This window comes from Polypterus senegalus, chromosome 6, assembly GCF_016835505.1.
Source record: "Polypterus senegalus isolate Bchr_013 chromosome 6, ASM1683550v1, whole genome shotgun sequence".
NCBI classification, from domain to species: Eukaryota; Metazoa; Chordata; class Cladistia; order Polypteriformes; family Polypteridae; genus Polypterus; species Polypterus senegalus.
This window is the reverse complement of record NC_053159.1, coordinates 148,253,357-148,275,284: the sequence shown is the minus strand read 5'-3', so window position 1 is coordinate 148,275,284 and position 21,928 is coordinate 148,253,357. Positions and strand designations below refer to the sequence as shown.

General features: G+C 35.3%; 1 protein-coding gene across 1 annotated transcript in view; it reads right to left on the bottom strand.

Annotated features, from left to right (window-relative positions):
• LOC120530667 (low-density lipoprotein receptor-related protein 1B-like) overlaps nt 1-21,928 on the bottom strand; it is a 1,848,048-nt gene that overhangs the window by 127,238 nt on the left and 1,698,882 nt on the right. Inside the window, exons 71-73 of the mRNA XM_039755091.1 lie at nt 16,031-16,137; nt 10,613-10,745; nt 5,963-6,085 (exon numbers count right to left, since the gene is read on the bottom strand). Coding sequence (XP_039611025.1) covers nt 5,963-6,085; nt 10,613-10,745; nt 16,031-16,137 — 363 coding nt within the window. The remainder of the gene's footprint in view (nt 1-5,962; nt 6,086-10,612; nt 10,746-16,030; nt 16,138-21,928) is intronic.

Below are 21,928 nucleotides of genomic sequence, written 5' to 3'. Positions count from 1 at the left end.
GCCTCATATCCTGGCCTTTTGTTTATTTAATTCCTGTTCTCACGGTTATGACCATGACTTGTTACTTCAATGATCCATCTTCTAATGACATTTTACTACGCGGAGCTGTTAGCATCATTTGTAAAGACCTTATTGTATTTAATAGTTACCTGGAGAGATGAATTATACTGTCACTTGAGTAACAATGCTCTATTCCTTTCCTGCCTGTCCTTTTCAGACAGTTGCATTCACCACTACTCCTTTATAATTTCTCCATCCATCCATCCATCCATTATCCAACCTGCTATATCCTAACTACAGGGTCACAGGGGTCTGCTAGAGCCAATCCCAGCCAACAGAGGGCACAAGGCAGGAAACAAACCCAAGGCACCAGCCCACTGCATCTAATGTAATTTTCTCTACAACAATCTTCATTGGTGAACTAACCACACAGACTGAAAAGAGTTCAAAATCCACTTGTGAGAGTTATGATTCAGATTAACACCCTGATCATATTTTGTTTCAGTTAGATTAGCCACTGGTACAGAATCATCTATAAAGTCCTGCGATTAACATAGAAGCCGTCAACAACAAAATCCAGGAATATCTGTTTGTAATGATTATTTGAGAAAATTCCATGAGATACCAAATATCTTTGTTCAATTGTAGCCAAGAAAGACTTAAGTTTCTCTGCAATACTCTGTAAACCACATCCCAAGGCTAAACGTTGCCCCTACATTCTGGTATTCTGAAAGTTTTCTTCTAGGATAAACTATTTTGAGTCAACAATCATGCTTTCTACTAGTAAGACTTATTTTCTTTCAACTGACTCCTCTGTTTTACTCAGTGCTGCTACTGATATTATTTTCAAATACTTCATTACTTTTATGACTACTCGTCTAAACTTCTTTATTTTACTCTCAAATTTGTTTGCTTTGATATTCTGTTTTAATATAGTTTGTTCATGACAGACCATCTAATTGGTGTATATATAATATTGTAGACTTCAGGAGAAAAAAAGGTAAAGAACTCTTCATATCCACGATGATGCAGTGGAATGTGTAAAGAGTCTTACGTTCCTAGGAGTCTATATAACAAAGGATCTCACATGGTCTCTTAACATCTCTTACCTGGTGAGAAAAGCTCAATAACGACAGCTGAGAAAGGCTCATCTACCTCAGTAGCTTTTAATCAGTTTCTACCATAGTGCAATAGAAAGTATCCTCGCCTATGGCCTGATTGCGTGGTATGCCAGCTGCACAATTACAGAATGGAAGGATCTACACCATGTGATGAAGGCTGCAAAATGAATCATCAGGGCAGACCTCCCAAGCATGGACCCCATCTATGCTAGCCAACTTTGGACGAAGGCTAGCCGCATTATCAGAGACACAACACATCCAGGTCACCTTCTATTTGCCCTGATACTCTCTGGAAAGAGGTTTAGGGTAATCAGATAAGGCACTAACAGACTGAGAAATAGCTTTTTCCCTAGAGCTGTGATTTCCATCACGCCTCTTCAAACCCAAAACTCCTCTGGTTTATAAGAACTGTAATATAAACACAAGATATACTGTACAGTATAGAGACACACATATAGACACATTTTACCTTCACATGTTTCACACAAGCAGGGGGCTTATTCTTAGGCAATGCATACTGATGTGCTAAATACTGTATAATATTTTTTAAAGCTGTAAATAATTAATGCCACTTTGTATATAGTAATTGAATACATGCTGCGTTCTTCATTATTTTTATTCATTACCTGCTCTTCATTTCTTATAACCCGTACAATTGTCTTATTGTAGTATTTTATTGTTACCTTTTTTAATTCTTTGCTGCACATCAGAATTTTATTGTACAAATGTGTAAAGAAAATAAACTGATCTAATTGATTGATTGATTAGTGGATTAAATTTGCTTAATACAGCAGCAGTCAATTTTGAAGTGCTATTGAGTGTATATCTGGATATTATTATGTCCATCCATCCATTATCCAACCCGCTATATCCTAACTACAGGGTCATGGGGGTCTGCTGGAGCCAATCCCAGCCAACACAGGAAACAAACCCCAGGCAGGGCGCCAGCCCACCACAGGGTGCACACACACACACACCAAGCACACATTAGGGGTAATTTAGAATCACCAATGCACCTGACCTGCATGTCTTTGGACTGTGGGAGGAAACCCACACAGACACGGGGAGAACATGCAAAGTCCATGCAGGGAGGACCTGGGAAGCGAACCTGGGTCTCCTAACTGCAAGGCGGCAGCACTACCCACTGCACCACCGTGCTGCCTATTATTATGTTTATTTATTTATTTTTTTTAACTTTACCTTCATATCTACAAGGGTGGGTGGCAGGGAAGCACACTGATTGACACTGCTGCCTCACAGATTTAGCTGCCTGGGTATGACTCCTACACTTGTTGCTGTCTGAATGAAGCCTGCAAGTACTCTGTTTTCCCATATTTCAAAAATGAGTGTGTTAGGTTACTTGGCAATTCTATATTGACTCCATATGGGTACTTGTATGAGTGGCACCTGCAATATACAGGCGCCTTGTCCAGAGTTTGATTAACACCGTATACCTGATGATGCTGTAATACGCTTTAGTCCCTGTGATCCTGAATTGTATTAAAGCAGTCGAGGAATGTTACATTATATCGTTTTTATTTACACTTAAATTACACAATGGGGTTTTAGTTTCTGGTTTTTTCTTACTTTAAGTGCAAAGTTTTATTTTGTACATGAAGGTGATTTCCCTCTTGAACTAAAAATACATTCTCTGCAAAAGTCAGCTTGACAAGCCAAGTTCTACAAAGCTAGGAGCAATACTTTTCCAGGTCAGTAAACCTGCCTTTTTCAGCCAGTCATTCATACCTTACACATGTGTAGAAGGGTCTTCCATGGGGAGCATATGTGACAGATGAATAGAGGCAGAAAGTACTAGCACACTTAATGAAAGACAGAGAGGCAGCATCTAAATCATCATGTGAGACAAGATAAGCTGGAGATGCTTCACTGCTTTTTGTAGGTGCCACTTGTGTGTGTACAGTATGTGTACAGTACGTGTGCAACATTATGTTTTTCCTTCTTTAGTTATATTTGATGTTTACTACAAATAGTACATTTTGAATGTGTTCAGGTTTAGTGTCTAAACAGTGTTGCAAGAGCTTTAAGAATGATTTCTTTGTTTCAGTTGTTTAGGTTTACTGTTTCATAGTGTTAACATAATTTAAATTTGTCACAAGAACAATGACTACAAAGACAATTTGAGAATGTCGAATTTAAACATCATTTAAAACAAACATATGTAGAATATGCACTAGCTGACAGCTTAAGCTACTTTTGGATGAGAATGTGTACAGGTATGCAGATTAATCATTTATGGTTTGTCTTCCAATTTGTAGATCAAAATGGAGACAGAAGAGGAAGCTGTAGGTCATGTTTGTTTTGTTATTATAATAGCTTATATTAGACTTGGTTATACAAAATATAACATGTTAAGAAAATAGACCTTCATTTTGTCATCGTTCTGTGCAATCATGATATAGATGAACTGTAAGAGCCAGTCAATTTCTTCCAGAAGACAGGAATCACTTGCAGGGATCAAATATGCTGACTTTTATTGGTAATGGTGAACCGTTAATGTTTAAAGACAGAAAATAAAATATGCAGAAACTTGAGGAGATTTATAACAGGCTTACCCAAAGGAAGACTTAATACCATCTAAAACATTCTCAGAGTCCCCCTGACTATTCTAAAAATACGAAAATAAAAATCATCATGTACATTCAGTAGAGTGCATGGTGTTTGAAGGGCAGATGATTTTTGTTTAATACATATCAGATTTAATATATAGTTCTTTACAGCAGATTGCTTTGGAGCAGTACATAAAGAATAATTGAGATGTAAAATATCAGACACCATGGCCTTTAGACCACCCATCCATTTTCTGAGACTGCCTCTTCATGTAGAGGATCACAGAGAAATGAAAGCATCTTGGCATATCTAGGTCCACATGCCACCCAAGACATGGTGTGACTTTATCAAAGGGTACATTCATACATGCTCCCATACTTGGTTATATGTACTTGGTATATTCAAATTACTTAAATGAATTTTAGGGTCACATGGATTCTAAGCCTATTCTAGCAGTGTTAGTCACAAAGCATGATGGAATTATGGACAGGGAGCCAGGCCACACTCAATCACATACACTTCATTCTCCCCATTCCTGCCTTTTTATGAACTTGTTTTCTTTCAGAGTACTCAGTTTTACCACATTTCAAAAATAAGTATGTTAGGTTACTTAGCAATTCTATATCAACTGCATGTGTGTGATTGTAAATATGCCACCTGCAGTATACCAGTATTAGTCACAAAGGTCAGGTTAGTGCTCTCAAATAACTACCATGAATATCTTTATGATGTCGGAAGAAACCAAAGTTTTCATAGAAATTCAGGCAGACAGAGAGAGAACATGCACCATATATACAGTGACAGGTTGGGAATGCGAAGTGAGGTCTATGGAGTTCTCTAGAGTATACCACAGTACTTCATACAGACGTGCACTGCAAAAATATTAAACATTTCAAAGGCTAACAGCTGAGGAGGAGAACACAAAACTTGAAACTGATTTAGATATGGAAAAGTTAAGTTGCTGGGTTATGGGATGCCAAGAAGAGATACAATTCTGAGAGTTTATCAATATTAATTTACATTTAAAAAACACAATTTCATGTTCTTTTATACCTTTACTTAAAATTAAAAACTATTCTGACTTCAGTGATGTCTTCAAATCCTCAGAGGGGAATTTCAGCACTTCTCATGGTGTCACTTATTCTTATGTGCTTGTTGTCAGATTCCTTTTTTTGTCTGTCACCATAGCTCAGACGTAATGAAGCATTAGTGATTCATCAAGCAAACATTCATTCTCAGAATGTGGCGATATTATTTAGATTTATGTTTAATTCTAAATGTTTAAGAGTGGGCATTTGGGTTCTATGTGACCTAAATTGACTGACCCAATGTGAGTCAAAGAAAATGCGTGGATGGATGAAACTTCTGAAGATGGGATTTGTAATTATATTCTACAGAATCAGGTAGTATATTCAATGACAGAAATGTAATTAAATACACAAAATGAAATAAAAATTAATGAGTTACACAACTGAAAAACTGCCCATATGGCCTTATCATATGTCACTATATACACATGGCAAACTTCTGTATATAGATATATGAAACGTGTTTTGGTGAATGCACACTATCATATGGAGCATCTCATTAGTCAGCCGTAGGAGGGATGCCAGTTCATCATCACACAACCCAGCATTCATTAGCACTATGTCATTGCCGTGGTGCTGACAAAGACACTAAGCTAAAATATTCAAGGCCATTAAAAAAACATGCTCAGTTCAAACGTTTAATTGTGATACACTGTATGTTGCCTTAATTATGTACTAAGACCCTATCTAGTGTTATTTCTATTTGAAAGAGTCTGGCCAACCTCATTCCTGACCTGCATTAAGCAGAGTAATAATGGATAGCAGGATGGATACATATAGCAATTACTACAATATATAACAATCATGTTACTTTACCACTTGATTAAATTTTAGGTTTGTGTTCCTAGAAGCCATTTCAGCAGCATCAGGTGAACGCAAACACCCACACTTGTGCACAAATACTCTCTCTCATAAGGGAACAGTCTGCCCAATTCAAGCTCGTATTTGGGAAGCAGGAGGAGAATAGGAGCAATCTAAATTATTTTTTGTTAATAATATAAATTAATTAAACCAATTATGATAAGATGCCCTGCTCAAGAAGAAGTGAGTCTGGAAAATGGATGGATTGATAAATAATACAATACTGTCAATTTTAATGTATTCTTTATGTCTTTTAACAGTAGTTTAGTAATGTGTGTGCTTTCCTTGATATATTTCTCTTTTATAATAAAAATAAAAACTTACCACACATTTCAGCATCTTCATCTGAATTATCTCCACAGTCATCTTCACCATCACAAACCCAAACATGCAGCTTGCAGAGAGTGTTGTTGCAAATAAACTCATCAGCTCTACACAAATTTGCTGCTGGAGTAGAAAATACAAAGGTGTGACTCCCATTTCACTAAATATCAATGTATTAAATATTTAGGTAAAAAAAGCCACACAAATATTAGATTGGAGTAACAACCATGCAAATGTCAAATGAACAATGAGTCTGCAAATTTTAATTTAGCAGATTCAAGTATCACATTCATAAAAGAAATTCAAAATAATTTAGGAATACTTAAAATACTGGTATATTTACATTCATGTAAAATATTAGTGTTGATTGCAATCATTTTTTATGCACAAATGGCTGTAATTTAAAAAAAAAAGTCAATGCATTTAGTCATATAGTATATATACATATGACGTTTAATATTAAACACGATGCAAAGTCATTGAGTTAAAGGGACAATTTGGACCTGTCATCTGATGTGTGTAAGAGACACAGAAGTAGTGTTTTCATTTTTTTCTTCCCATAAAATGTAATTGGTCAGAAAGCTGCTAATTCATAAATAGTAAGGCCAAATGAATGATAGGAATCCCACTTCAAAGAGCTGTGTGGTAGGAAAAAGTCATTATATTCAATGATAAATTATTAAAATGTGAAATTAATTTCATGCTATCCATGCAAGGAGAACAAGAATAGACGGTAGAAGGATGGTTTGATTTATGGTATATCCAAGACATTGATCTCTGTAAAGAAAAAAAAAGTCAGCTGAACTGAGAAGCAACTTGCTTTTTTCACACACAAGATAAACAGTAGGGTGGTTTCAGCAATAATTCAACTTCACAAGAAATGCTTACCTCAGAATGCCAACTTGCATATAACCAAAATCCAAGAACCAATAAAGTTCTCTGACAGTGTGTCTTCAGTCACTGACAAAATCACTAACACACAATTTGTTTTGCAATGACAATCAATTTCAAGTTGCTTTTCCAAGTGTTTTATGCCTAATCTCTAAGAAACTCAGTATAGGAAGCAGTTGGAACATACATATTACATGCAATAGTAGTTTTTTTGTAATAATCTTGCTCAGTTATTAGTTTCAGGAAACCTGAGCTACTAGATATAACTCTGACTCCTACCATCTTAACTTTGCTGCTTCTTTACTTATAGTGCTACTACTAAGTCCCTAGAAAGGAAAATATTGACAAACCCATTATCACTGTAGAGAATATTGTGAAATACTATACAAGAAATTATTCATGATGGCATCCAATTGGTGGCAAAATTGAGTGCCATTATGAGCAATTCTGCCCATGCCCTCCAGGGGGAGTACTTTTAGCCCCAGGCTCATACCTCCACAGTGTAATAAGAGGCAGCTTCGAGGATCTTTTCTGCCTGTGGTCATTAGGCACTTTAATGCTTCCTCTCTATATCTCTTCCTACATTCCAAATAGCAGCCATATGAAAATAGTACAAACTTTAATTTACTAGTTATTTTTTAGCATAATATTAATGGCTTTATACATTTTCATTCTATTGTTGTATATTGTAGTTTGAGTTGACATTTGTGTATTTTACACTTGTTGTGTTTTTGGAATTGCTGTGGTATGCAATTCGACTTCTCCTTGGGTATCGATAAAGTATATCTAATCTATTGTAATTAACATTTTATAATAGGGACATGTAGGCATATCTGTTATTTAGTTACTTATGTGCAAAAAAGTCTTAAAAAACATTTTATTTCCTTTTACTAAGACTTACAATGTAGCAGTGACAATACTTTATAATATGAGCTATCTACTGTATACTGCATCTATTTGCTACTTACTGTGGCGTAACATGACCTTAACAAAGGATTTGTTCATGTCAAATAAGTGACTAAGATATCTCATGCATATGTGGCTCTGACATGTAATAATTATCAAACAACATAAACATCACGAAAAATTAATTAACTGAGTAGCAGTGATAACTAAATACTTACTAACAAGGATGCTTTCTACAACTTAACATCTATTCAGCACATAAATTGAAATAGAAGTTTCATTGATGCTTTGATAGTAATCAGAATGAAAGAATGAGTCAGTCAACTTTGCATTAAATCAACTACTATCAACTACCATTCAAAAGTTTTAGAACACCTCATTTTTCTCAGTTTTTCTTCAAGTTTAATCAGATTAAATAAAATGAATGACCTAAAATGGTGAAAAGGTAAGCAATAAACTGCCAGAGGTTTAAATTAAATTTTAGGTTAACAAAAACTGAAAAAAGAATATTTCAAAATATTAGAAATGGGCTTTCTCCAGGGTAAAGCTAACAGGTTACAACCTACAGAAGTTTTGCGCAACTAAAGTAAATTAAGCCTTTCCAGTTGAAGCAAACAATTTGCATAGGTGTCCCAACTTCTGTTGATTACTTAAAAACCCTCTGTCTTTTGGAACAGACTGTGTTACTACACCCTCTGAAGTACTACTTGAACAATATTACACTGTAGAAAGTTGTACGTTTCAGTGATAATGGCAAGAAAACGGCAATTAACAAATGAAATGAAACAGAGCATGATTACCCTTAGAAGTGTAGACCTTTAATTTAGAGATATCAACCCAATCAAAGTGTCAGTGAGTACAGCGTCCTACACAATCTAAAGACAATTGCAGACTGGAAGAAACTCTGATAGTTAGAGATCTGGCAGACCCAAAGTCACTACACAATGAGAAGAAAAGTTTCTGAGAATCACCAGTTTGCATGATTGGTGCTTCACAGCACAACAGCTTCAAACACAGCTTAACAGTGGTCAAAAAAGCAAGTCCTAGTTTCTACTGTGAAGAGGAGACTTTGCCCTGCAGGTCTGAAAGGGCGAGTGGCAGTAAAAAAGCCATACCTTAAGGAACAAAATAGGGCCTTGAAATGCCGACTGTGGACTACTGCAGACTGAAAGAAAGTCTTATTGAACAATGAATCAAAATTTGAACTCTGTGGTTTATCACACAGGGTGTTTATATGCCAACTGTCAAACATTTAGGAGGAAGTGTGATGGTCTGGGGTTCTTTTGCTGGAAGCAGACTTGGTGACTTGCATAGAGTGACTGGCATTCTGAATGAAAAGGATTTGGCTGTTAAATCAGCAAATGGTGGCGAATGTGCACTTAATGATTCCTTGACATATTATTTTTTGCACTATGCCTTGATTTCATGAAACATCAAGACATTAAACAACATTGTTAGGTGTTGTAAAACTTTTGACCAGGAATATATAATTCAATAGTATATAATGTAAAGTTGAGTGGCTCATTCATTCAATCAATCATTTTCTCACTCATTAACACTATTTCTCATTTAGTTAAAAAAAAACAAAACAGAAATTTGGCAGGATGTTAATTTAGCGCAGTAGGTATCCTTTAAAAAATGACATTTCAACACATTAATATTTAGTGGTAATCTCGGACCCAAAATGCTTTGATGGATTTGATTGAAATTTGGTGATGTTATAGAAAAAAAATTTGCTGACATATTTTTTTTATTGAAATGTATTAATAATATGCTAACTTGCATGTTCTGTGCTGGGGGAATGCTTTATCTAAATGAAAGAGCAGAAGCGATAGCAGTTCTGAAGAGCAGCACTAACCAAAAAAGGGTGGATAATCAACTAAAGAAGAGGTGGTGTCCTGGACAGGAAAAAAGAGACATGAATACATTTGGCAACTACCATTAGGCATGAAAAGGAAGGAGAAAGTTTGGTGAAGCTCAAGAAAGATGTGAATGTCAGTGTTTAGTAAGTGCACTATAAATCTGAGGCCCTATGGCTGTGAGAAGGTATTACTTCCCTAGAAGCAAAAAGTGAGTGAGAGAAAAGTACAGACGGAAGCGGTGTCCTCCAATCCAAGACAAAACAGGAGCAACGCAGGCGTTTCAGTAGGAGGGTAGGCCAGTGATTTATTGTGCTTAGTTCATGAATTTTTTTTCTTGATTGTCTACATAGCAAAATAAGTATAACCCTGATCATTTTGCCTATAACAAATCAGTTGTTGACAACTGCTATCTCTGAGTGGGGAAGAAACATTTTTTCCCTGAAATCAAGCAGGAAATATAAAATAAGGAATAAAGAATAAAAATGTGAATGAGGATGAAAATTAACTTTGTAAATTCTTCATATTATATGCCTATTACTATGCCTTTTCAACAAGGAGGCCAAATGAAAGTGGGGTCATTTAAATAGTTAATCTGCACACTGTAGGAACTTTTTGTTAGGATAAAGTGTTCTGTAGATTTCAATCATTTTCTTTATCTGTGTTCTCAGGTTCAATCCAAATATGTGATTTTTTTGGAGTGCACAATAAAGTGTGAGTACATTTACAAATAAGTGAACCTAATTCTTTGTATAAAACATTCAAATGTTAGAAAATACATTATAAAAATAATGCATACATTTTAGAGAATGTTTAACAAACAAGTGTCCGATGAAAAAGAAGCTCAAAAAAGGACAGGACATGCCCTCTAATGATAAAATTAGTTTCAGTGAAAATCAGCAGCTGATACCCCAGGACAGAGTTTGAAAACTGTGCATTACAAGATTTCTTTTCTGAATTAAAAAAAAACAAAAAACAGATAATTAAAACTTACCATGATCACAATTTTCTTCATCACTGAGGTCAACACAATCGTAAATACCATCACATCGCCATCTAGCTGGGATGCAATGAGCTCTGTTGTGGCATCGAAACTGATCTTCTCTGCATTCTGTGACACAATCAATCTGTGGAAAATTATTTGCTTAAGACTTATTTAGCTTAAAACCAGACATTTTCATAAATGGTCCATAAAACATTTTCTGAAAGTACTTGGTTGCATTACAGAATGTCAGACCCTAACGAAGTAGCTCTGGCACAAAGCAGTAACCAATATTGGAAAGAATGCCAGTCCCCAAACATCAAGTGACTGCAATTACAATAGCAACCATTTATTTTTCAACTGTGATTTTAGGAGTTTTGGAACATGTTAAATCCAATTTTATATTTGATTTTTTGGGTAATAATATGCTGACTATGTTGTTATTTTTTGGTTTGCATGGCCGTTCTCGTTTTTTTTTTGGGGTATTTTCCTCATGGGTGACTCCATATTTTTTACTTTTGCAGTGTACAGTTGACTGTCACATGATACGTTACTATTTAAGATGGTGTTAATGCTGGTCATTCAAGTTTATGGACAAGTAACAAGACATTATTGAGTGGTTACAGCAAAGAGTGTTTTTGAATTTTAAGATATTCAAGATTCTCCAATTTGTTTGATGACTTTGATTTCTGAATAATGTTTTGGGTCTTGACAACTTGAGTCTTTTTGTTCTTTAGGTAACAAATCCTTGCCAATTTCTGATCACAACCAATGTTTCATCTCCTGGTCCTGTTAAACATTCCTTTTAAGCTTGTCTTTTCATCTCAGGTATAAAACAGGCTAATGTATCCAGTTCAAGGTCAAGGAAAACCGAGCCTACACCCGTAGTAGTGCATTCCAAATAACACTCAAAACATATTAAAAATGAACCAATTTAGACTTACCACATGCATTGGTACATAAGAGAAAAAATGTAGTAATAATATTAAGTGCCCATGCCAAGATTTGAGTCCAGGAGCCTCATGTATAACGCCGTGCGTAGAATTCGCACTATAACATGACGTAAGCACAAGAGCCGAAATGTGCTTATGCACATGAAATTCCAGATGCAGGAATCTGTGCATACTCCAACTTCCACGTTCTTACACTCCATAAATCCCGATCAGCGTGAAAACTAACGCACGTGCACGCGCCTTCTGTCCCGCCCCGTCTCCACCCAGAATTATGCCTCTTTGAATATGCAAATCAATATAAATAGACCTTAAGCTCAGCGTTCTGTGAAAAGGCAATGGCAAAAGCAAGAGGGAAAATATAAGAATTTCAGCGAATACCAAGTGGAGGCAAAGAAAAACGTACTATTTGTTGGCTTATACAGTGGTATAGTCAACAAAAGGAAGTTGATCGAGTGACATAGCGTGTTAGAGAAACAAGCTCAAGTTCACAAAGTCACACAGTGCCCGACATAAAAAAGAAGTTGTCACATATCAAAGTCGCCGTGAAAAGGCGAGACGTAGCCCACCGTCTGAATGTCATACGGAAGCTTATTAGGTACAGTGAAAAAAAAAGGCACAGAGTAGGAAAAAAAAGCATGAAATGTTAACTTCAGTCTCAAAATATCCACTTTAATCACGTACTTCATTTTGTCATTAAAGTAGAACATAAATTTCATCTTAAAATCATTTAATTTACTAGTTTCTCAAATCCCATCGTAACTAAAGTAGCACGTTAAATGCTTTGTTTTGTATTTGATCTTCAATGTGCTGTATGTGTGTGAATCACTATGCGCTTCCGTTCTTTCTCTTTCTCTTTCTCAAACAGGACACAGAATCCAATACATTTGTGATATTACAGCTCTCTGAATAATTAAAATACTGAGATGTATACATGATATCATTTTCATGATGATTGGAATGAAAGCATGTTATTAAGAACATGATGGCGCAATGATTGTTCATGTCTCATACAAGATGCTGCTGTGCCATGCGTGACCTTCGATGAAATAATTTATTGTAGCAGTACTGTCTCTTTCAAACGTACTAACCTTCAATTCTTGTCCTTACTTTTCTTTCCCCAAATACCCAATCACCACACAATCAGCTCTGTAATAGATGTTAAACCATCTGTAAGCTTACAACGATGATTCTTCGAAACTTTTAAGGAACATTGAAATAGCTTCATAGTAATGTTTACTTATTCTATCCATCTATCCTTCCAGTGTCGCGCCAGTCTCCAGCAAATATACAGCGCGAGGGAGGAACAATACGTGAACTTTCAAGTGCTGTGGCACCGTGTCCTCACATGTTTAATTATTAACAATACAGATTATTTAAATGAAGTTAAAGTTTTACCTATATAATATAATCAACATATTTTGCTGCATTTCATCTTACAAATGATACCGTTATCATATTTAAATACATGCTTTATAAAGTGGTGCAGGTTGTGTAATATTTTAACTGTAGTGCAAGTTTACAGTGGGGTAATTGTACTTATAAATACAAACAGTTCTACAAGGAGCAATTGATTGAGTGCGTTTATAGTTCTTGGGATGAAACTGTTTCTGACCCGTGAGGTCCGTACAGGAAAGGCTTTGAAACATTTTGTTGTGGCTAAGGCAGCGTCGGCTTGATGCTGTATACCGATAATTCTCTTTCCAATCAGCTGCTGCTGTGATTCCCTACTCAGAAGAAAAAGAAGAATAAGAAGAAGGTGCAGTGAGAGAAACAACGCTAAAGCAGTTATGGTATTTGGAATACTATGGCTATTCCCTTGACCATTATATTGTCCATCCATCATCCAACCCGCTGAATCCGAACACAGGGTCACGGGGATCTGCTGGAGCCAATCCCAGCCAACACAGGGCACAAGGCAGGAACCAATCCTGGGCAGGGTGCCAACCCACCGCAGGACACACACAGCACACACTAGGGTCAATTTAGAATCACCAATCCACCTAACCTGCATGTCTTTGGACTGTGGGAGGAAACCCATGCAGACACGGGGAGAACATGCAAACTCCACGCAGGGAGGACCCGGGAAGCGAACCCGGGTCTCCTAACTGCGAGGCAGCAGCGCTACCACTGCGCCACCATGCCGCTCTCCATTATATTGTTACAAGTTAATTACAATCAGGTGCATTACACTAATGCACAATATGCGGTTAGTTACTGTGTATTTATAAAGCCACGTCAGGAAAATAAAGAGTAACCACACAGGAACAGTAGCACTGCTTTGACGCTGGGTGCTGTCAGTCTGCAAAACCGAGCAGAGAACTTGCGTACAACAAGGTATGAGGTACCATGGAAAAGTGAGTGGCTTTACGCCAAGTGTAGGTTTTATTCATCGTGATTTGAACGTGGAAAAGTTCTTATGTAACATTTCTGTGCGTACGCACCGTTCATACATGAGGCCCCAGGACTGTAGTGCTATCAGGCAGCAGAGTTAATCGCTGAGTTATCATGCTGCCTGTTTAAAATTGTACTTTAAAATACAAAAACATTTTTCCAACACCATTAAAAATGTTAAGCATATGCTTCAAAGTAAAGAAGTATGATATTGGAAAGAAGTGAATTAATGGAGCAAATCTTCACTTGATAATTGACTGACCTTTAATTTTACCTTCTTACTTTGAATTCTGTAAAGCTGCTGCCTAAATAAAATATTTAAAACATAACTGTAGGAGAAAGAGAGTGCAGGGATTATTTTCATTTTTAATGACTTACTACACCAAACACTTAGATTTCCTTCATGGTCCACTCAGTATCTGTAGTGGTCCTTGTACATTCTTTGTATGCCTGCATTTGTTTTTCTAAAGGTACCGCAGCTTCGTCCAACATCCTAAACTGGAAAACCTAAGTGAGTTTGCCATGAATTGTGCTGTGTGAAGCACTGCTATGTCATACAGGGCAAGTTCTTGTCTTATGTCTGATGCTATAATGTTTGGCCGAGGTTCTATGCAACCCTACAGGGAAAAAAAAGACAGCTCACAAAACAGACAAATGGCATACTGTGATAATATATAGTTAATTATGAGACTCAAAAAATGTACTTAATTGATAATTTACTATGCACTAACTCTGTTGTCATACCATTCTGAAATCTCACTTTAAATTATTTAGAATCACATTTTTATTGTCATAGACTACCTAAAACCTGTGAAACATCAATGTCACACAGAAATGAGAAAAATGAAAAGGAAAAAGAAGAAGATTCTTCAGTGTGACCGTTTTCTGTAAATTGTGACTTTGATTTCATAAAGTTCTTATGCAAATATCACTTTGGATAGTTAAGATTGTTGTTCAAAAACTGGATTCTAAATAAACAATTCTTATGGCATATCAGCCTTACGTTTCTGCTCAAAGACAATAATAATTTAATGTTTATTTCATTCTGAGTATTTACTGCACCTTTAAAAAGTATTCAGCCCCCAGAACTATTGTTAGATTTTATTGTCTCTGATTTTTTTGAAGTCTACAAAACTATGTGTATTATGTAAAATCAAAACAAACAAACTGAAAACCTTTAAAAAATTTATTAAAAAGGATAAAATCTAAATGTAAAGATTTAAAAGTGTAAATATAAGACTACCATTGCTCAGGTGGAGTGTATCACCTTACCAATTCACTCAGTTTCATGAGGATCTCTACCTGGGTAGGAAGTGGGTGGATCACCTGTTCCCAATTAATTTATGAGGATAGATTACCCTATGACTTATGTCCAAAAATATGATTTAGAATTTCCAAAATTAAAATGAATGAAAAAAGAGCATTCAAAGAAAGACCTACATTAAATTATAGAGAAGCATATTGCAGGAAAGACACAAAACCATCTCAAAGCCATTGAACAAACCTCAGAGCCCAATGTAGTTCATCCTACGGAAGAGGATAAAAAAATATAAAACTACAGCCACACTGCCTGGGTCGGACTGTCCCTCTTAATGTAGCTGCCAACTTTAACACAGTGGCTACTTTGATGCCAAATAACACTGTGGCAGAGCTGCAGAATTCAGTGGCCGTGATTGGAGAGGATGTTCATGGCTCAACAGTCTCCAAAGCAAAGAAAGAAAGAAAGAAAGAAAGAAAGAAAGAAAGAAAGAAAGAAAGAAAGAAAGAAAGAGTGCACAGATGTATGTTTAGTTTGTGGTAACAGTGACATTTTTTCTTGTAATCCTGTTAAATACAATACAGACTGAAGTACTGATATTAATTATATTCAAAGGCTTTCATATTTTAGCCTAACAGTAAGACATATAATTCATTTGTTATAACCAAGACTAACAAGATAATATTACTGTTAACATTAATGTCCAAATACAGTAAATTCTTATGAGCTGTAAGCACATATACATACATGTAAAACAGGTGCAATAAAGTAAAAAATTATTTGGCTCAATTTACCTAATGTTTGTAAAAATATGAACCTTGCACTTACCTCATCTGAACCATCTGTGCAATCATTATTTCCATTGCATCTTAAGATAGCTGACACACAGCCTCCACTTGCACACACATATTCACTGGAGGAGCAAGATGGAATTACTAATGAAAAAGAGAAAGGATAAGAGAAGAAATGTCACCTCAAGTGCATGTCAGAGAACTAATGGACATTCATATCAGTCTGCTTTCCAGGAAGAAAATAACAGAATTAAAAAAAAAATTGCAGCTGTCAGTACACAACAAAAGCCTGCTATAATATATAATTATATCAGTTACTTTAGAGGGAACAAATATTTTACAGTATATCTATGGGATCCAATTTCTATAAAACATCCATTTACTTCAAACAGTACTTTTCTATAGTGAGCACCACATACAGGAGTATAGTATACTGTAACTGGATAATTGTGTTCACATTTTAATAATTGAAACAGTGCAGCTTCTTCAGGGTCATACAAAGAGTCAAAGCCAGAAGTGCAACCAGCAGTCTTGTTGTTTAAAGTGAAATGTGTTAGCAAAACTAAAGAATATCTGAAATTAAAGTCAATATTTGTTATATATTTTCCCTTTCTTTTTTACAGTAAATATTGTTATATAATTATAACATAAGAATTTTGACAAGTGACAGGAGGCTATTCAGTCTATCAAGCCTGTTTGTATAGCTAATAGCTAAGCTGTCCCAATATCTTCTCCAGATTCTTTTTAAAGGTTGTCAGGGTTTCTGCTTCAACTACATGTCTCAGTAGTTTTTTCCAGAGTCTCACAATTATTTGCGTGAAGAAGTGCTTCCTTACTTCAATGTTAAATCCACTTCCCGTTAATTTCCACAGATGTCCTCAAGTACGTGATTCACACTTAGGACAAAAGAATGTTGCTTGATAATGCATTTTAGGTATAATTTGAATAGTATCTGAGATGGGTTGAAGTCCCAGCTTTGTCTTTTATGTGTTACAGTTTTTCAAAGTTTTAAAATTCTACTTTAAGTGTCTAAAATTTTACATTGGATATCAATACTATACCTTTATTCAAAGGCTCTAAAATGAAAATGGTATTGCAAAATCTATTTAAAAAACACAAACTTTGCATTAGGATGACTTTTTAAACCTGAATGGATAAAATAATTACAATTGCATTTAGTGAATCCCGTAAAACAAATTTCAAAATAAAAATTTTCTTTAATAATGTTTCGGAAAGGATTTTCCAAAGTTAGCATGCAAGTTTACGATAATAACAGAGATTGGAACAAGATGCGTAAAAATCGTGTAAAATCCTGTAAAATGTGCAATTTTTAAACAGTCACATTAATTTTCCGACATCAAGTATATGATACACTCTTTGCGATTAAAGCAATACTCCACACAAAAATTCTGTATATTTTTTAATATGTTACTTACCCAATTGCAGTTTTGAACTGAAGACAAGCTTCTCCCCCAAATTCACTGGTTAAGAGTTCTGTCTTCAGTTCAAAATTGTGATGCCATATGAAACAAACTCCCATTTTTTTAAACTACTTTCATTTTATGGAGGTATTTATTTAACAATATTTTAGCAAAAATACATGTGTTTTGTATGCTGTGAGCATACAACTGGGAGACTTGACATATGAATTATGCAATACAAGTAACAAGAGATTTTTTCATGGACATTTTTGACATTGTTTGCTGTAGTCCATCATTGGTCACCATAGCTTCCCTTTCTAACAGAAACATTGGTTTTTTTTTTATCCTCCATGAAAACATGAGATTAAAGAATCTTTTAATCATCAAACCACATGGGGTAAATAGCATATAAATAAAAGTACTTTTGGATGTGTATTCCTTTAAACTCTTTTTTTCCATTAGAAGCAGCTTGTCTTTTGGGAACCAAAATTGTTCCCCCTATTGAATCACTCTGAAGAACAAATTTAGCACCTTTGTTGTTAAGAGTTCAGGGGCATTTTTGTACTTTTGTAAAAATATAAAGTGACTTTGTAAGGGTCAAATAGTTATGGCCAGATGACTGGATCAGAACATTCCTGAAATGTCAAGGCTTGTTTGGTTGATCACTTTGGACAGAGGATGGAAAAAACACAAATCACCAACAAGGTGCTGGGCAGCCAAGACTCATTAATGTTAGAGGCCAACGAAGGCTATGCTGTCCGATATGAACCAAAAGAAAAGCTACTTTTGACATAAATCGACCGTAATTTTAATATAGTTTAGGGAGTAATTTGTCATGACACACAGTGCATTAAACATGGAAGGGCATATAGTGTTGGCTCAACAGGGCATATTATGCAACAGATATTATAATAAGATGTTATAGTAAGATATTGTATAAGGCCTCTGAGAATATGTCATATACTGTAGTTCACCTTATGATTCTTGATCTCTGATAGTGAAATGAAAAAAATATACATATATTAGTATGAATATTAGAATTAGTAAAAAAAAAATATATATATATATATATAGGGTGGTCCAGATCTAATTATGCAATTTTCGTTATGCTATAACTTATTAAGTTTATTACATAGAAAATCACCCGAAATATCCCGGACCATCAAGAAGTGTACAAACAGACGACATGAAAAATCGTCTTCGCGCTGAACTGGAATCGTCCCCGCATAAATCAAAGTCATCCAGACGATCTGGATCTGCATAATTAGATCTGGACCACCCTGTATTTATAATATATACTGCATATATACACAAACACATATACTGTGGCGTACGCCTGAGGGGACTTGCCTGTTGAAAAATAAGATGTAACTATTCTTAAGCCTCATCCGATATTACCCCTGGGCACTGTTCCAGTGTTATTAAAATTATTGACCATAACAGCCATGGCAATCAGAACTCTGCTGAATTCTGATTCAATAATTTCAAAACATTTAAGTAAGAAATGAGTCACAATAATATAATCCAGTGTGTCACAGATATAGAAAATGTAGACATTAGTTTTCATCGTATTCATTTCCCCTCAGATTTTGCACTACCGCACCATTTCGAGTTTCTATTAAACTTTTATTTCTTTATATAAGCTGAACAATTGCTAATTTAAATAATAGTAGGAGCTATTCATTTTCTACTTCAGGGTTTTCTCTTTAGGATCTCCAATTAATGTGAGGTAAGCATTTACAGTATAGCTGACAAAAAATGTCAGAAGAGACCAAAACAAAACAGGCTTATGCTTTGAAAAGTAGGCTTCTGCGTGAAAAGGGAATAGCCAGAGGCATATCATAGTGAAAGAAGTGACAAAAGATATTAAAATAAAAAGGAAAACTGAAATTGATGTTTCCAGGGTAAAACTGTGATTCTTAAACTGAGGCCTGGGGACTACTGTATACAGTATATCCTTTTTTGTTATAACTCAATGTTTTGTACCTTTAATTTTTTTTCCTGAAAAGTTTTCTTTTTTAATAACTGGCCCCATGTGAGTGAGTGTAGGTGTGCTTATAAGTGTGTGCTGTAAGGATCTGGCACTCCATCTAGGGTTGGTTCTTGCTTTGCTACCAGTGCTTCCAGAATAATCACTGACTTCTCACCATGCTTGAGACTGTGAACTAAATAAGCAAAGGTAGAAAATGAATTAATAAATGGAATGATAGATTAACAAACAGGTTAAAGTAACCAGCTATCCTAAACATACAGTATTGTAATTAGTAAGTAAATGGCAACATAAAGTTTTGGCACTTGAACCTTAATTAGCTATGTGCCTGGATTGGAACATGTAGAGTAGTAGTTACAGAAATGGGGAATTTCATTGTAGCAAAAAGCTATAATGAATGACAAGTGTTCAACCATTGCCTAGGTGAAAAAAAGGTTAGAAGTTAATAGGTGAAGTGTTGGCTTGTACTTCAGTAGAGAAGGGCATGTGAGAAACAAGAGAGTCATGCAATGCTTCCTTACCAATGTCTTGCACTTCAGGATGGCTGACAGGTTCTTATTTCACAAGCCTATTATATACTGTATATAATTAAATGGATCAGCCTACGACTTTGTCACTTGACCCAGATTTGCAGTCATAATTTACATGGAGTTCTTCCACTAAGTACATATGGCTTAGTAGCCAAAAATAACACTCCATTCTGCCATATGTTAGTTCCTTCAATAATGTTTTATACAAACACATACAGACATCTCATATACTGTATACAGCATATTAATATGGAAATATACTGCATTATCAATTTTATGATAAAATACATTAGTATTAAAACTGTGACTTGCTTAATTTGGAAACCCCTTAAAATCTTGAAATAGATATATTATACTATATCATCCATCCATTTATTACTAAACACATTTAGTCCAGTTGTGGTTCTAATATTTTAGTATATTTAGGTGACCTTTTGAATCCATTCCCTGTACAATAATGTTTAAAAGACAAATAAATGTCTTGTCAGAGAAAATTCTAAAGGCTAATTCTAATTAATGTTAGTTGCTGTGGCAGATGTATCATTTTTTGTTGACAGAAGCCTACAGGCCAATATTGTGTGAATATTACTAGATACTCTGAACTATTACAACGTCAGTCAGTATCAGTACACCTACTCAGCGGTCTCAAATGTCTTAACCAAAATAAAGCATTCAAAATGTGGCAACTTTAGCAATTCTGTAACAATTTTAAGCAGACAGGCAGGCAGGCAGGCAGGCAGGCAGGCAGGCAGGCAGGCAGGCAGGCAGGCAGATAGATAGATAGATAGATAGATAGATAGATAGATAGATAGATAGATAGATAGATAGATAGATAGATAGATAGATAGATAGATAGATAGATAGATAGATAGATAGATAGATAGATAGATAGATAATATCTTATTACTCTCATGAGGGAACTTTAGCAAGTAAGTGTGTAAATCTGGTTTAGATCTGTATCCATTTCCAATTCTGGTTTATGGCAGCAACCTTATCAATCACAACACTATTATATCATCTGAGTGGTAAACTGTACTGGTGTTGTGCATTTCTTTGATTAAACTACAGAGAGCACAGAATCCGACTGATACTGTGGATGTTTGCTTTGCTCATGCTCCTTTGAATTTGAATACTAACAGAACTGAAATTCAGGCCTCTTGTGGTATTCCTGAGTTCATTTTGGGCACAAGAGCTGCGACTAGTCATTTGCCGTGTTGTTGTATATGTTAGACATGTTTTATCATAGCTGTCAAAGGATATATGATCGTTATCCTTAGAAAAATATTTTTCACAGCAAACATTCACTTTATTATGTACCATATATCTACCTTTCCCATGTACGTGATTGCTTAATTATTACAGATCACTCTATATAAAACCTGTAGGCAAATACAACAGATTGTACATGCGTTCAATTCAGAGGGAGAAATGACTAGAGTAAAGATGTTTTTCTCTTTGAAAGGAGGACAGTACTCTAGCATAAGTATATTGAAAATGGCATTTCAGATCAGGCTTTGTAACTGTATGAAATGTCTAAAAAAAACTGTCTACTTTTAAAAAACAACATTCAGAAAAAACTCTGGTCTTGTCACTAGAAACTGTTAATTAAAAGAGCCAACAGCAGCTAACACATCAAAAGCAATGCACCAAATAAGTTACAGTCAAGCAGCTACCAGCTAAGTACAACTATGGTTCAGTCAGGATAATTTTAGTACATGTAATCGCTTATCACCTTGTCATGGATAGGCTTGGTAGCTGATGACTGACTAGAACTTCACTTCTTAACTGCTTGTCTAATAAATACAAAAATTTCTTTCACATTCTCTTTTATCAACAAAATGGATTCATGCAGCTGTGTATAAACAGCTGTTTAGGTAACATTTTCAGATATGCACACATTTGGTCTAATTATATAAGCAGAGCAGTGTTTGAAAGTCAAAGATATAGGAACACCATTATACATTATAATTATTATACAGTACTGTACTGGATTT